This window comes from Leopardus geoffroyi, chromosome C2 (assembly GCF_018350155.1).
Source record: "Leopardus geoffroyi isolate Oge1 chromosome C2, O.geoffroyi_Oge1_pat1.0, whole genome shotgun sequence".
Classification (NCBI taxonomy): Eukaryota; Metazoa; Chordata; class Mammalia; order Carnivora; family Felidae; genus Leopardus; species Leopardus geoffroyi.
The window spans coordinates 12,500,636-12,514,171 of record NC_059333.1 but is presented as its reverse complement, the minus strand read 5'-3'; the positions used below and the strand labels follow the sequence as shown (position 1 = coordinate 12,514,171).

General features: G+C 41.3%; 1 protein-coding gene and 1 long non-coding RNA gene across 2 annotated transcripts in view; one reads left to right on the top strand and one right to left on the bottom strand.

Moving 5' to 3' along the window:
• Positions 1-4,914, bottom strand: part of PAXBP1 (PAX3 and PAX7 binding protein 1) — a 34,689-nt gene extending 29,775 nt beyond the window's left edge. The window contains exons 1-2 of the mRNA XM_045501518.1: positions 4,233-4,914; positions 2,638-2,766 (exon numbers count right to left, since the gene is read on the bottom strand). Of these exons, the coding sequence (XP_045357474.1) occupies positions 2,638-2,766; positions 4,233-4,725 (622 nt within the window). The 5' untranslated portion in view covers positions 4,726-4,914. The remainder of the gene's footprint in view (positions 1-2,637; positions 2,767-4,232) is intronic.
• Positions 4,915-5,036: 122 nt separating this feature from the next.
• On the top strand, positions 5,037-6,872 carry LOC123610648. Its single transcript, XR_006718238.1, has 2 exons — positions 5,037-5,119; positions 5,990-6,872. It is a non-coding gene; the product is annotated as an uncharacterized LOC123610648 (long non-coding RNA).
• Positions 6,873-13,536: the final 6,664 nt, after the last annotated feature.

Genomic DNA, 13,536 nt, shown 5'->3' with positions numbered 1-13,536 from the left:
GACACAGGTTTCTTGCTATCAAAAGAACTTTTCCTTGATCACAACGGTCTCTCCAGCTACTGTCCTCTATTCTTTCTCTGCCAAGCTTACCCAAAGCAGTGTGGACCTGCTGCCTCCTACTTTGTCACCAACTTGGGTGCATCAGCCTAGGCGAACGGCCTTTACCTTCTCTCGTTCCCAGCTCCCGTACCAGCTATCCAACGGCTGCAGCTACAGCTAATTCATACAATATTGTTGAGCAAGTTAGCAAAAGATGTCTCTTCAGCCGAACAGACACAAAGCTTGGCTAATGGACTTGCCCCTTCTGCCAGATACCCTCCTCCAGAAAACAACAGCAACCCTGTCAATGGCCACTCCTTGGTCCTTTCTTTTCCTGACCTTTCTGGCACTATTTCATACAACTGAGCATCTTCATCTGGAAATTTTCCTGTCCCTTCTCCTTTGACCTTTATGATTCTCTTTGGTAAATCCTCTTGTCTGTGTGTACACTTATTACAGATAGAAGTCTTCGGTCCCCAGAAATGTTTCCTTTTTGCTGCTCCCTCATCAGTTCCATTTACTTTTGGTTTTAATAAACACCTCAAGAAGCACCAGGCCTAAACCTATTATGTCCCACTGTTCACTGGCTATTTTCGCTCAAAGTCAAGTTTAAAGGCAAACTCACTATTCTAGGAATACCCATTTTTGTGGTAGGTATTTTGTTGATAGGACCTTGATTTGGAGATTAACGTACCTCTCTGGCTGTCTAAGGAGAGTTGCACTAGGAAGAGTTCAGGATTGTGAGCTGATTCATGAAAGAGCTCCATAACACCATTAGTTCAAGGGTAATGATGACCACCTATAACACACAGGCTCTACCTTGAGGACATTAATGAATCTGGCAAGTGTATCAGTTATGTAAAAGTGGAAGACAGGTCACAGGAGATGGCCTCATAAATCTCAGACTTGCTTCAATTACTAAATCCAACGGTAAATGGTCCTTTCTTTCTTCTCCTGACCTTACTTGCACTATTTCACTGCACACGGTTGGTTCTCAAGAGATTTGGGGAAAAAAGAGTTTCCTAGACTCCAAAATAATTGGTTCCCCTAAAAATATCCTCCTCCCACCTGCCTTCCCTTTTCCCGTATAGAATATGGAACTGTTCTCTCAGCCACCACGGCATAAAAGCTCGAATTTAACTATTTCTTTTAAATCCGATATCTAAAGCAAAAATCAAGGCTACCAAGTCTTCCCCTGGAACATTTCTGAAATAATCCTTTCTTTCCATTTCTTCTCCCACACCCACAGCAAACATTTTTAACTCATCCACATTTTTCCACTGAGTCAGGAAAAGCCTCAGTCTCGCTCAACTGAGACCTTTTTAAACCCACTATTAATGGATCAAAGCTGGCCCTTGAGTTTAAACTGCTTCAGGCCTCCAATCTCTCCTTGTGCCGATCCATTCTGCATGCTAATACCAGGCTGAGGTTTCAAAAAACATTTATCATGTCACCATCTTGGCAAGGCACCAAACCCAGCAACTCTAAACCCCTTACTGGACACTAAACATCCTTCACAATCTGTCAACAATGCACCTTTCCCCCTAAACCTCTACTTCCTCTACAAAATCATCTCCTGACAGTCGTACTTGCCCTTGCCTTAACTCACTTTAACCTTTGATAACAGACCCATATTTTCTCTCTCCCGTCTTTTGGAATTTAGATTAAAAAAAAAACAAAACAAAACCAGCTTCATATTCCACTGTACCCATGAAGCATTCCTTCCCCTGCCTCTAAAAAGAAAGTGCAGTTACCCTTTAAACCATTCATTGAACATTCTGCGAAACGTTGCGTCCAACTATACATTTAAGTGACGCTGTCTCCAAAATCAGACCGTACATTTTACATATAATGACGTACTTTTTCACATTAAGCCTGTGGCTGAAAACCCGTGAACTAATAATTCTATTTTTAATTCCACAGAATAAAAAGATTTCCCTAAGGCTTTTCATCAGAATAACTCAGACTGCAGCAAACGATAATGGATCTACTTTCCTCAAGACAAATTAACTGCTTAAAAATTTCAAGCTTCTGTTGTAAAAGGATGTGAGAGCTGCCTATGCGGTGTAGGCAGGGGCCTCGCAGTGAGAAGTCTTCATCCATGTATCTGATAAAGTTGCTACATGAGAGAGTATTACCAACATTGCAATGAAGGCATTCCTAAAAGTCCTCCAAGAATTAATCCAACAGTGGAAACGTCACCAAAGAAAATGAGCACCTGTTTCTATAAAATGAGAATACAGGAATGTGCACAGTAATACCTCAAACAGGAATAAACCTGTGCCTCGGGTTTATATGGGAAATTTCCTTTCTCTGGTCAACCACAGTCTGAACACCAGCAGAAAAACTGGGAGAGAATTTAGGCACTGTAGCTGAAACACTCCAGTGGCAATGATTGGGTCTTTTTAAAAAATGCATTGACAGTGCAACTGTTGTTAGAATTAAGTAACAGAACTGTATCGATATCCGCTTTGGACCCTTGACAACAGAGTCAACTGAACAAGCTCACGATGTATACAGCAAGTCCACTCAAACCCCGTGAGAAAGTTTTCGCTTTGTTGTTTCAAAAGAATCCAGTACTATCAGTTTGGTACTTACTGTCGGCTGAGGAGTTGAGTTCTGTTTTAATCTTTGATTTTTCAAGATCTTCTTTGTATTCTTTCTTAAGTAATTTTACTATCTTTTTGCTGTAACTTGATTTCTTCACTTTGAAAACTTCTTCATTTTCTTAAAAAAGAAATTAAATAAAGTCTGTAGCAATCATTTTCAGACAGTATCTTCCAACTTCCACATGATCTTATGTACTTTTCTCATTCATCCAGACAGATACTCATACACCCCAAATCATTACATAATGCGAAGTTATTCCAAATCTGTTCCTGGTTCTCAAGAACTGAAGTCAGCTTCATAAATTAACCTCATATAATGCAAACCTGAGACTTCTAAAAAGGTGTAACACACGCAGCTGCACGAAATTTTCATATATCCTGTTGTCTTTTTTAAGTCCTCTATCCCAAGAGGAAAATAAAATCATTGAAAAAGCACTTAGTTACTGCATTATTTAGGTATCTGAAACAAAACATCCAAAATCAAAAGGTTCTGGGTAACAGAGCTGTCAAATCTGAGTAAATCTAGATTCACCACAAACTGACATTATTCCAAGACTAAACTGAGAGCAAAGCACTTTTCAAAAATGTTTTGGTAGGTATCCACGTCTTTGATTTGAAGAGTTTAAAGTCAAATGCAAACAGTTTGCCAAATAGTTTCTGCATTAAAAAAAAAAAAAAAAAAAAATTCTGGCTGTAGTCCCCTCAAACAAAATAAGAAATAACAGGCCAAAGACCAACTGCCTACCTTACTGGAAAGATGAAAGCATCTTGTATGGAGATGAAGATATCTACAAGCCAAGTCTGTTTTTATAACCTGCCCTTAAAACTGGCTTTCATAAACACATACTCAACTGGCTGGGAAGTTAGATTTGAGACTCATTTATGAACAGAAATCTAAATCCACTGCAGCCTGGTTTCTCACACCCCAACGGATAAATGGCCTTAAATTACTATTACACCGTCTCTCTTCGTTGTCCAAAACTCAATGCGAGCGAGAAAAACCGGACATCTGTACCCCTACTTAGTTTCACGGGGAAACTGAGGATCGGCGATTGCAAGGAACTGGCCCAAGGTCACTCAGAACCAGAGCTTCAACTCCGGGATTCTGTTCCCAGACGTAGGACTCCATACTAACCCAGCCTTCCTAGTCAACGGTATCAGATCCCCCAAGAGACGTGGGCATAGTGACCTGCAGAAGACTCAGACCGTGCGCAGAGTAGACAGGGGACCAAATCCAAGTTCTCCCTGAAACACACCCGCCAGGAAAGAAGCAGGACAGGGGACACTGAATTTCCACTTGAAAACCTCAGAATGACTGAACTGCGCTCCCGCCCCGCAGAGGAGGAAATGCACAAGAGGACGGTGAGGAGGAGGCGGTTGTTAAGAAAAGGCTGGTGGCGGCGCGGGAACACGTCCTCCGCCGGGAGCAGAAGGCCGGAGGCGGAGAAGGATGTGCAGCAGGTCGGGCGCGAAGGGGCTCCGTTCCGGGCTGCGGGGGCTGGACGTCCGGGGAATGCGGGGACTAAAGGCGGGGGCCTAGGACAGGGATGCTAGTCTGGGGCGCGAAGCGCGGCGGTTACCTACCTTCCTCCTCGTCCTGGAAGCTGAGTAGGCTGGCCCGAGGCACCTCTTTGTTCTCTCGCGGCCTCTTGCGCGGCTTCAGCCCGTTGCCGGGCTCCGCGCCGCCCGGGAAGCAGCCTCCAGCCTCAGCCCCGGAGCCCGGGGTCAGCGCGGAAGGCGGCGGCAGCCCCGGGCCCTGCAGCGACTCCCCCCCAGGGGCCCTGTCGCCGCCGCCGCCGCCAGAGCCCGGTTCTTCGCCGGTGCCCGGCGGCTGCAGCAGCGGTGGCGGCTCCTGCTCCTCATCGCGCTCTCGCTCCTCCTCCTCCGAGTCATTCCGCTTGCGCACGTTCACTCGCCGGGCCTTTCGGAACATTCCCGCGGCTCGCACGGCGGTCTCACACCCGCTCCCACACGGCTGCCCCGGCAGCTCCAAGCTCGCGACGGCGCACGCGCGCTTCCCGGAGCTCCAGCCGGGTCCCGTCTTCCCTCGTTCTACCGCGCACCACCGAGCGCGCATGCGCTCGCGCTCTCGCTACGTGGAGAGATCTCCGCGTCTCTCGCGAGAACGTCAGCTTTTTGCACCGTCCTCTGTCGGCGTGGAGGACTGTTGGCACGGAACTCTGGGGCTCGGGCCCTACCCGATGGGTCACAAAGAGGATCATAGAGACGAGAAGACAGAGTAAGCGCTGCCGAAGGTGCTGCAGTGCGTCTTCCGCACTTACGCAGAGTAGTCACGAGAGGAAACCTCCCGCCAAGCGGTGGGAGGGGCAAATGGAGGAGACGAGGATAGGTGGGGGAGGGGCGGGGGCGGGGGCGGGGGAGGGGGGAGGAGCCAGAAAGAGAAACCAGGTTTAGGGAGGGAAAGTAGGGTGGGATTGTCTTCCCCAACCCAGGAATTGAGCTGTGATATGGTAATTGTTATTTACTCTATTGAGTCACACTTGGTATTTCTACAGCTTTGTAGCTACAGAGCCCTTCCAAAAGCATTGAATTTCGTTGATGATAAATTGTTTCCCGGCCTGGTATTTTATCCCCTTTCCACCGAAGGCAAACGTGTTTTAGTGCTTTCGAGAGAACGCCAAGTGTACGAGGCGGTCTGAAACGTAGCTAATTTCAGAAACGGAAGGCAAGTCGATTTGCCGGAGTGGGGATGGTTGTGACACATTTCAGGCTTGTGTCACAAAGGTAACTGTCTCTACTGGTAAGGCCCAAGCAGGGTCCTGACTGTGAGGCCGAACTCACAGGCTTTCCCGTCGAATCAGCTGACTCTGAGGCCTTTTCCTTCACGGGTGCGCATATATGCGAATTCCTTTTCGTGTCTCACAATTCGAAAGGCAACAAAGGGCATTCGCACGGTGCAAAAAAACCCACCCACCGCTGGAAGCTTTCCAGTTTGGCAGCGGTTAAAAGTTTCTCATGATCCTGAGATTTCTGTGAACAGAGAAATAAATTATGGATATTTTTTTGTGAATTATCCTTTTTACACAGTGCGTAAACTGTGTTTAGTTTAACAAATTGGAGATTGGTTGTGTCTGTACGTAAGGTGTTGGCTTTCCTTTTACCCAGCTGCATGCCGATCTACTGTTGGAATGTACTATGATGTATTAAACCAGCACCATAACAATTGATATTAAGGTTATTTCCAGTCTTGCTGTAGTAATCAAAGCCACAATGTAAAGCGTGAAAAAAATGGTCTCATCTGGAGAATGAACTAGATTTGGAATCTCTAGATCCAAAGGTGTGCATTTGTAATTTTGCTAATTCTAAATTGCTCCTTATAGAATCTGTGCCAGATTGTACTCTTACCAGCAAATATGAGAGGGCCTATTTTGCCTGCCACATCCTGCCAAAATTTCACTGGAGATATAAGTTCCAAGTTGAAGCAGAAGATCCCAAGCCCACCGAGAATTTCTATGTCAGGCATATCTGCCTCTTTTCTCTGGTTTTCTTTGATTGGATTTGAGATCTGCCCAGTGGGACCCACTTTTGGAAACTGGAAAGATGATTTAGGCTAAAAGCATCCTCTGTAACGTTTTCTTCCAGTTAATAGGAAAAGTTAGTAATGGCTGGCTCCCTTTCTGCTTGCATTACTCTAAGTTCTTATATTCTGGCTGTTCAGCATTGATTTATGTTCTGATTCCAACAGAGTGTTTCATTGGTGAACTTGAACCCCAGTTCCCATCACAGAAGATTCAAATTGTGCCTGATCAGCCTCCAGACACCTGAGCCAAGAGACAGATTTGCAGTAATATGATTAGGGTCGAGGTAGCGAACATGGAATTCAGAGCAGAATATGTTAATACCTTGGCTTAAAACTTCAAAAAGATCTTCCACTGTAAAAGTGGTGGTTAAATATGGAGAACCATAGGCGAGAACACGTGTGATTTTAACATGAGCCAAGATAGTAGTAGACAAAGAATGTATTTATAACTTTGACGGTCTACCTATTCAGATAATTAAAGGGCAAAGTTAAACACTTAAAAGTTATTTTCCCGCACAAGCAAGCCAAAGGTCCTTCTATAGAGGCTGTAGACCTTGTGGGAATTAAATTCCTGACACTGAGTACCTGCTCTGGTTGCCTGTCAACCAGTATATTATCCAAAACTAATGATTTTATAAACTGCTTCTGTGTTTTAAGTATAATAAACTGATTTGTGTATTGAACATATTATGTCATCACCATTTAATATTGGAATGTCTTTAAGTATTCTGGGGAAGCAAAGACTAAAGTTTACCTAGAATTGTTGCATCCGTCATTTCGTTTGAATCAGTAAGTTAGTTCAGTTCTTTTTTTAAAAAGTCATCTTTCTAAGCAACAATTCTGTTTGGGTTCTCCACCCCCCCCCCCACTGAATTATGACTTTGCATGGATTAATTGCACCATAAATTCAGATAAAATAGGCAGACCAGTTTTGTGTTGTTTGCTGACTCAGTATTAGACTCCGTAGTCTAGAACAATGGTTACGAAATGCAGGTCTGTGAACCTGTGAAAAGTTTTCCCGTGTCAGCTGCCAAATGAGAAGAGGAAAAACTGTCTGTCTGTGTAGAGTAGCCAGATGTCCTTTCTTGGGAGAAAAAAATGGTCCTCTATTCTGAGACTGTCTTACTTTTTCCATGTTAAGATTCTAAAATCTCTGGGCACCTGGGTGGCTCAGTTGGTTAAGCGTCAGACTTCGGCTCAGGTCATGATCTCCCAGTTCGTGGGTTCGAGCCCTGTGTCAGGTTCTGTACTGACAGCTCAGAGCTTGGAGCCTGCTTTGGATTCTGTGTCTCCCTCTCTCCCTGCCCCTCCCCTGCTCCTGCTCTGTCTCTAAAAATGAATAAACATTAAAAACATTTTTTTAAACAGTAAATCTCTTCTATGAAACTATGATGGTATATAATAGTGTATGTGTTTGTTTTTGCATTTTTTATTTGGCAAACTAAAAAGTAGTGAAAGCTATGAATCCTCCTAAATTTTTTGTTTTATCTAAAAATCTTATTTCGCAGGTGAAATCTCATAGTCTAGGAACGCTTGATCTAGGAATTTTTCTTTTCTTTCTAAAACTACAGCTCAATAATTCTATTCTGGAAAAAAATCACTTAATAATTTAAATATCCTTAGAGCTTGCATTGCTGAAGGCAGTTCTTCATTAACTAAAGTAAAATGTAAGCTTTGCAAGAGAAGAGAGTTTCTGTTTTGTTCGCTACTATCTTCACAGGACCTATAGTAGCACTGGCACACGATAGGCATTAAATATTTGTTGACTGAATGGTACTAAACATTATCTGTTTATTTAATTAGTGATAAATGTTTTATCCTATGCTGATACAAATTAAAATTTTCTATAGCTTATATACCTTTATTCTCAAAACAAGATCACAATACGTTTGTTACAAATTACTGAGTAGATGAGTTCTTAAAGCGGTAAGTTCCCATCAGCCTTTGAGAACTACCTCCTGTAGGGAGAAAGGCACTCCCCACCCAGCAAAGGCTGGAAGCCTGGGCACTGATGGGCACCTGATCCAAGGTGGGCCAATCAGATTCTCCCAAGAGTTTGCCCTTGAAACCCAGACAATGAGTCCCCGCCTGTGGCTGGAATTGCAATGAACTTAAGAGCCCAAGAAAGCCATAAATTACCATGTCAATTCAAAAGCTGAGAAAACTAGTGTGTGTAGTGGGAGAGAAGAATGAAGCAGATGTGCTAGAAAGTAGAAGACAAAACAACAAGTGGGATTCTTACGTCTTCCCTAGTTCATGTTCTCAATGCTTCTTGAAGCAGGACAGCACTCCTGGCTCTCACAGCTGGCTCCCTGAGATGCCCCCAGAATCCTTAGAGTAAATTTCTTTTTGGTTTTGTTGCTGTTGAGTATGTTTTATTGCGTGTGTGTGTGTGTGTGTGTGTGTGTGTGTGCTTAAAATAATTCATGTTTGTTTCTATTGGTTAGAATCAAAGAACACTTAGGACCAAAGAATTCTAGTAAAGTAACTAACAGTTTAATTTTGTAGCAGTGTTAATTTTAGCTGGCAATTTATACAAGTGTGTTTTTTTAATGTTTACCGGCTTAATAATTCTTTAGCTTTACTGTAGTTTTTTAGAGAGTTTTATTTCTTTTTTTTCCTCTTGTCAAGATACCCATACAGATATATTCATTGGCATTTAAGTCACAAGCAAATGTGAAGAAAGCTCTTTATCTTGCAGGTATATAGTTATTACAAGTACAGAGAAATAGTACTCCATCCAGAGCATGTGAATGATCCTATTAAAAATGTTAGATAATTTCTCAATTCTTTGTCTCAAACTTCTGTTGAAATGTAGTCATTATATCTACTTCCTTAAGATTATCTTTCCTTTCAAACCATTATTATTGATGGATTCCAGATTAAAAGATTCAGCAATTTTTTTTTTTTTGGCCACATTAGAATTTTCCGTGGAGAGACACTCAACTTTTTAGAATGTTTTGACAATTCAACTATAATGGTTTATTCCTTCGTTTTCTGAAATGACAGTTTCTTCAACAAAAAGAAAGTGAAATTTCTTTTCATCCAAATTTAGAGTGTCATAATAAAAGTAAACAATGTTTTATTTCCTTGCATGGAAATATTGAGCTTATTCAGTATTTTAAAAATACATCTGCTATTTAGACCAAATAATTCTATTATTATCCATTTATTCAGCACAACTTATTGAACATATGCTTTGTTCTAGGCATTGTGTGAGGCAGTAGAAACACAACAGTGAACAAGACAGATATGTTCTTTTTTCCTTCCAGACCTGTATTCAGGTGCTGGAGACAAACAAGTAAATAAAATGTAATTACTAACTGCAGTTAATATTATGAATAAATCAATAGGATACTACATCTTAAGAAGCACAAATATAAAATGATAGAAACTTTAATTTGATTCATTTCTACTATGTCTCAAAGGCCATTTAAATATCTTCATCATCAGTAAATATTTAAGAATTTCTAGAATTGAAGCAAAACATTTTTGTTCAAGATTACAATTACTAACCCCAGGATATCTCCTTGAGTAAACTTTTCTTAGAATATTTCATGTAAAATGAGGAGCAGTTAAAATAATTTTCAGCAGTTCAGTATTTTGCATTTCTTTTTTCTTCTTTCTTTTTTCTTTCTTTCTTTCCTCCTTTTTTTTTTTTTTTTTTTTTTTTTTTTTTTTTTTTTTTGAGTAACCTCTACACCCAGCAAGGGGCTTGAATTCACAACCCTGAGATCAAGAGTCACATGCTGTACTGACTGAGCCAGCCAGACGCCCCAGTATTTTACATATCTAGTGTTACTCTGAAAAAGTGTAATTTTGTAGTCATAGGTACAGATATGATATTTATATTACATTCATAGTGGACACTTTATAAATGCATCTAAGAGCTATATTACCAATGCAAAAGCAAAAATAGTAATGCAGCCTCTCTGAAAGAACTCACTCGTTTCTGTGAGCTCTATATCATTCATGGATTGCTATCTGGCCTTCTCGAGGAACAAGTGAAAAGAAGATACATTGTTAAAAACAGCAGCGTTATAAGTATCTTTTCTAGGTATAAAAGACAATGTTTCTTTCTTCTGTGTTATTGAGTGTAACTAGAGGGCAACAAGGTGTATAATAAACAGGTTACCATGCCATATAATTACATAGGGAAGAATCAACTCAAGATTCCAAGTCCTTAAAAATTAAGTAGACTTTTAAAAATAACCTTTCTCTAATTAAAAAGTACTCGTGCCCATTTAGAAATTCAGGAAATGCAGAACAAAAGAAAGAAAATAATCACATAATCTTAACACTTAATTTTTAATGCATTTCCTGCCAGAATTGTTTTATGAACATTCATTCATTAGTTCCTAGTGGCTTCATCATTCCCATACATCATCTACTCAGAGTTAGTTCTCTAACACCCTCAGCTTTAATAATCGCATCCGCCACTCTACTTTGGCTTGCTACCATAATGATTGCACCTTGGACCTTCTCCAAGTCACTGGGAAGTTACTCGGTGTCTTCCAGAACCGTATCACTTCCGTCCTTCCAGTCTGCTTACTCTGCCTCCAGTTCAGTGGACCTGTCACTGTTCACTGCCCATTCTCTTCCTCCTGCCTTTGTTTCCCTCCTTATTGAGGTTGGATTTCATGGGACAAGATTATCTTCACTCCCTTGCCACAACTTCAACTCCCCTCCCCTCTCCCCTTTGTTACACTCAACCAACAAAACTCTAGCCATAGTTGAAGCAGAACTTTCTGTATCTGTTCCTGCTTAGCAACATTCCTGATTTTAAGTGGACTATAGACTTCAAATGGACAGTGAATACATTATTTTTTCTTTATGATACATTGTTGTAATATGCCTTTCTGTCTGAATCAGACATGTGAAGTAGCCAAATCATATGTAAGATTATAGAAGATTTTAATAATGTAATCCGTGAGCTCAAATGTATGGATAAGCTGATGGATTTACATACTCTACAGAGACTATTTAGTCATCTGTTTCATCTGTGAAACATTTATAAATAGCAATCATTAACCTGGCTAGAATTTTTTTTTTTTTTTTTGAAGGCAACCTGAACGAATTCTTCAGAATAGAGTTTTTACATGGGCACATTCTCCAACCAGAGAAAAATTTACATGACAAACCAATTTCAAAAGGGCAAGCAGTTCTTCCTAATTTAAAAAATTTTTTTCTTCCTAATTTAAATTTTTATAAAAGCCTTGACTACTTGGGAATTAATGAGCAGACACCTAAATCTCTGAATCAAAGAGGAAACACAATATGATATAAGTTGACTGAAAACTCTAAAACTTAAAATGCTGATAGTTCCATATAAAAATATATGGTACACAGCTAAAGGTGTACTCAGAGAATAGTGTATAACTTTAAACTGTTTGTAACCAGCAAAAATTTGATCGGAATAAATGATCCAAACTCAGAAATGACAAAGCAAAGCCAAATCCTCACAAAACAATTTGAAGAATATGGAGAGTGGATGTATTGAAAGAGAAAACTGCAATTAACAAATTAGAAATAAAAACCAAAATGTAGGTATTATAAAGAAAATCCAGCCCAGTTCTAAAAAGCAATACGAAACACACACACATACCACCCACAACTTTAGATACAGCGAGAGATAAGGAAGAGCCAAATTAATGATGTGAAAATGTTATATGGAACCCAGCGATCATACATATGAAATTCTACAGGAAATGTATTTTCTAGCAAAATATATGTTTCACAAAACCGACTTGAGAAGAGCCTAATGGCTCTTAAACCAATAAGCAAGAAGAAGCAGAAAAAAATATTAAAGCAAGAGGTAGAGTCTGGGTTAAAGATGTGGGAATAACCACAGAGTTGTTACCAGTCTTTCCTCCCGTCACCCCAATGAAACCATGACAAAGACATTAAAAGATATAAATGCATGGCATGGAGATCATGAAAGAGCCTTCTGCACTTGAGAGATTTCAGTAAATTTATCCAGTATTTTTAATATGTGTCCTTGGTCAAGTTTACTCTCCCAGAGCATGAGATTAGTACAACACCTCTTCTCAAAGCCCTTCTTGTGTCCCCAACTAATAACTACATGACCCTTTACTGAAAAGATAGGACCATCAGAGGAAACCACATCTACAAACCTGCTTGTGTCTCTACTCCTCTCCCTTGCCTTCACTCATGTCGATCAAAACAGAACCCTTCCGGGGCGCCTGGGTGGCGCAGTCGGTTAAGCGTCCGACTTCAGCCAGGTCACAATCTCGCGGTCGGTGAGTTCGAGCCCCGCGTCAGGCTCTGGGCTGATGGCTCAGAGCCTGGAGCCTGTTTCCGATTCTGTGTCTCCCTCTCTGTCTGCCCCTCCCCCGTTCATACTCTGTCTCTCTCTGTCCCAAAAATAAATAAACGTTGAAAAAAAATTAAAAAAAAAAAAAAAAGAACCCTTCCTATCTAAAATTAATCTATCAAGGTATGTACTGTATTCTCTTTCTTTAAGGACTTCACTCTATTGGCTGTCCCGTCTGTCTGCGCTTCCCATCAGCACACGCACCTGGGTGTGCTGTGTTCCATCCCAGAACTGCCTTGGATGTCTCACCCCAGCTCCCTTTCTCTGGTCCCCTTCACAGCTGAACTTCACACATTGGTCTCTACTCACTGCCTGCACTCCCTCCTCCCCCAGTCCGACTTCTGTCTCCACGACTTTGCTAGCACTCCTCTTTCAGGGTCACCAGTGACTTACCTCTTGCAGATCCAGAGGCTACTTCTATGTCCATCTTATTTGACCTATCAACAGCCTTCAACCCCAACTGACCCCACTCTCCTGCTTGAAACACTGTCCTCTCAATAGCGTGCAGGAGCTGGCTCACGTGGGCTTACAAGAGCTGATTATACAATCTCTTCTCAACTTCATGTTCAGTGTTGTCACGTTGTGGCTTCAAACTGGCCACGATGGGAGGATTTCTACCATGGAAATCAGTTTATGTCTCAAACCAGATCTCTTTTTCCTGGAGAGCTGGTTATTAAACATTTACCAGAACACCACTGCTTCAAAAACACCCCAGGCTTATGTTATTTCCTTTTTCACTAACCTTGCCAGCCCTTTAGGGGATCTCCTTCAAATAATCACCAAGTATTCAAGGGTTTGGTTGTTTGATCCTGGGGTCCCCTGCCCCTTTTTTACCTCTCTTGTTAGGTGATTGAATTAAATCATATGGCTTTAATTATTAACATAAAAGGGATAACCTTAGGCCTGTGACCAATATGGACCAGGCAGCTGAATTGAATTAAGTGGTAAAGTTGAATTCAGTTAAGTAGCAGCTAAGTAGTCTCCTTTGAGAAATTCCTCCTGGCTTGCCCTAA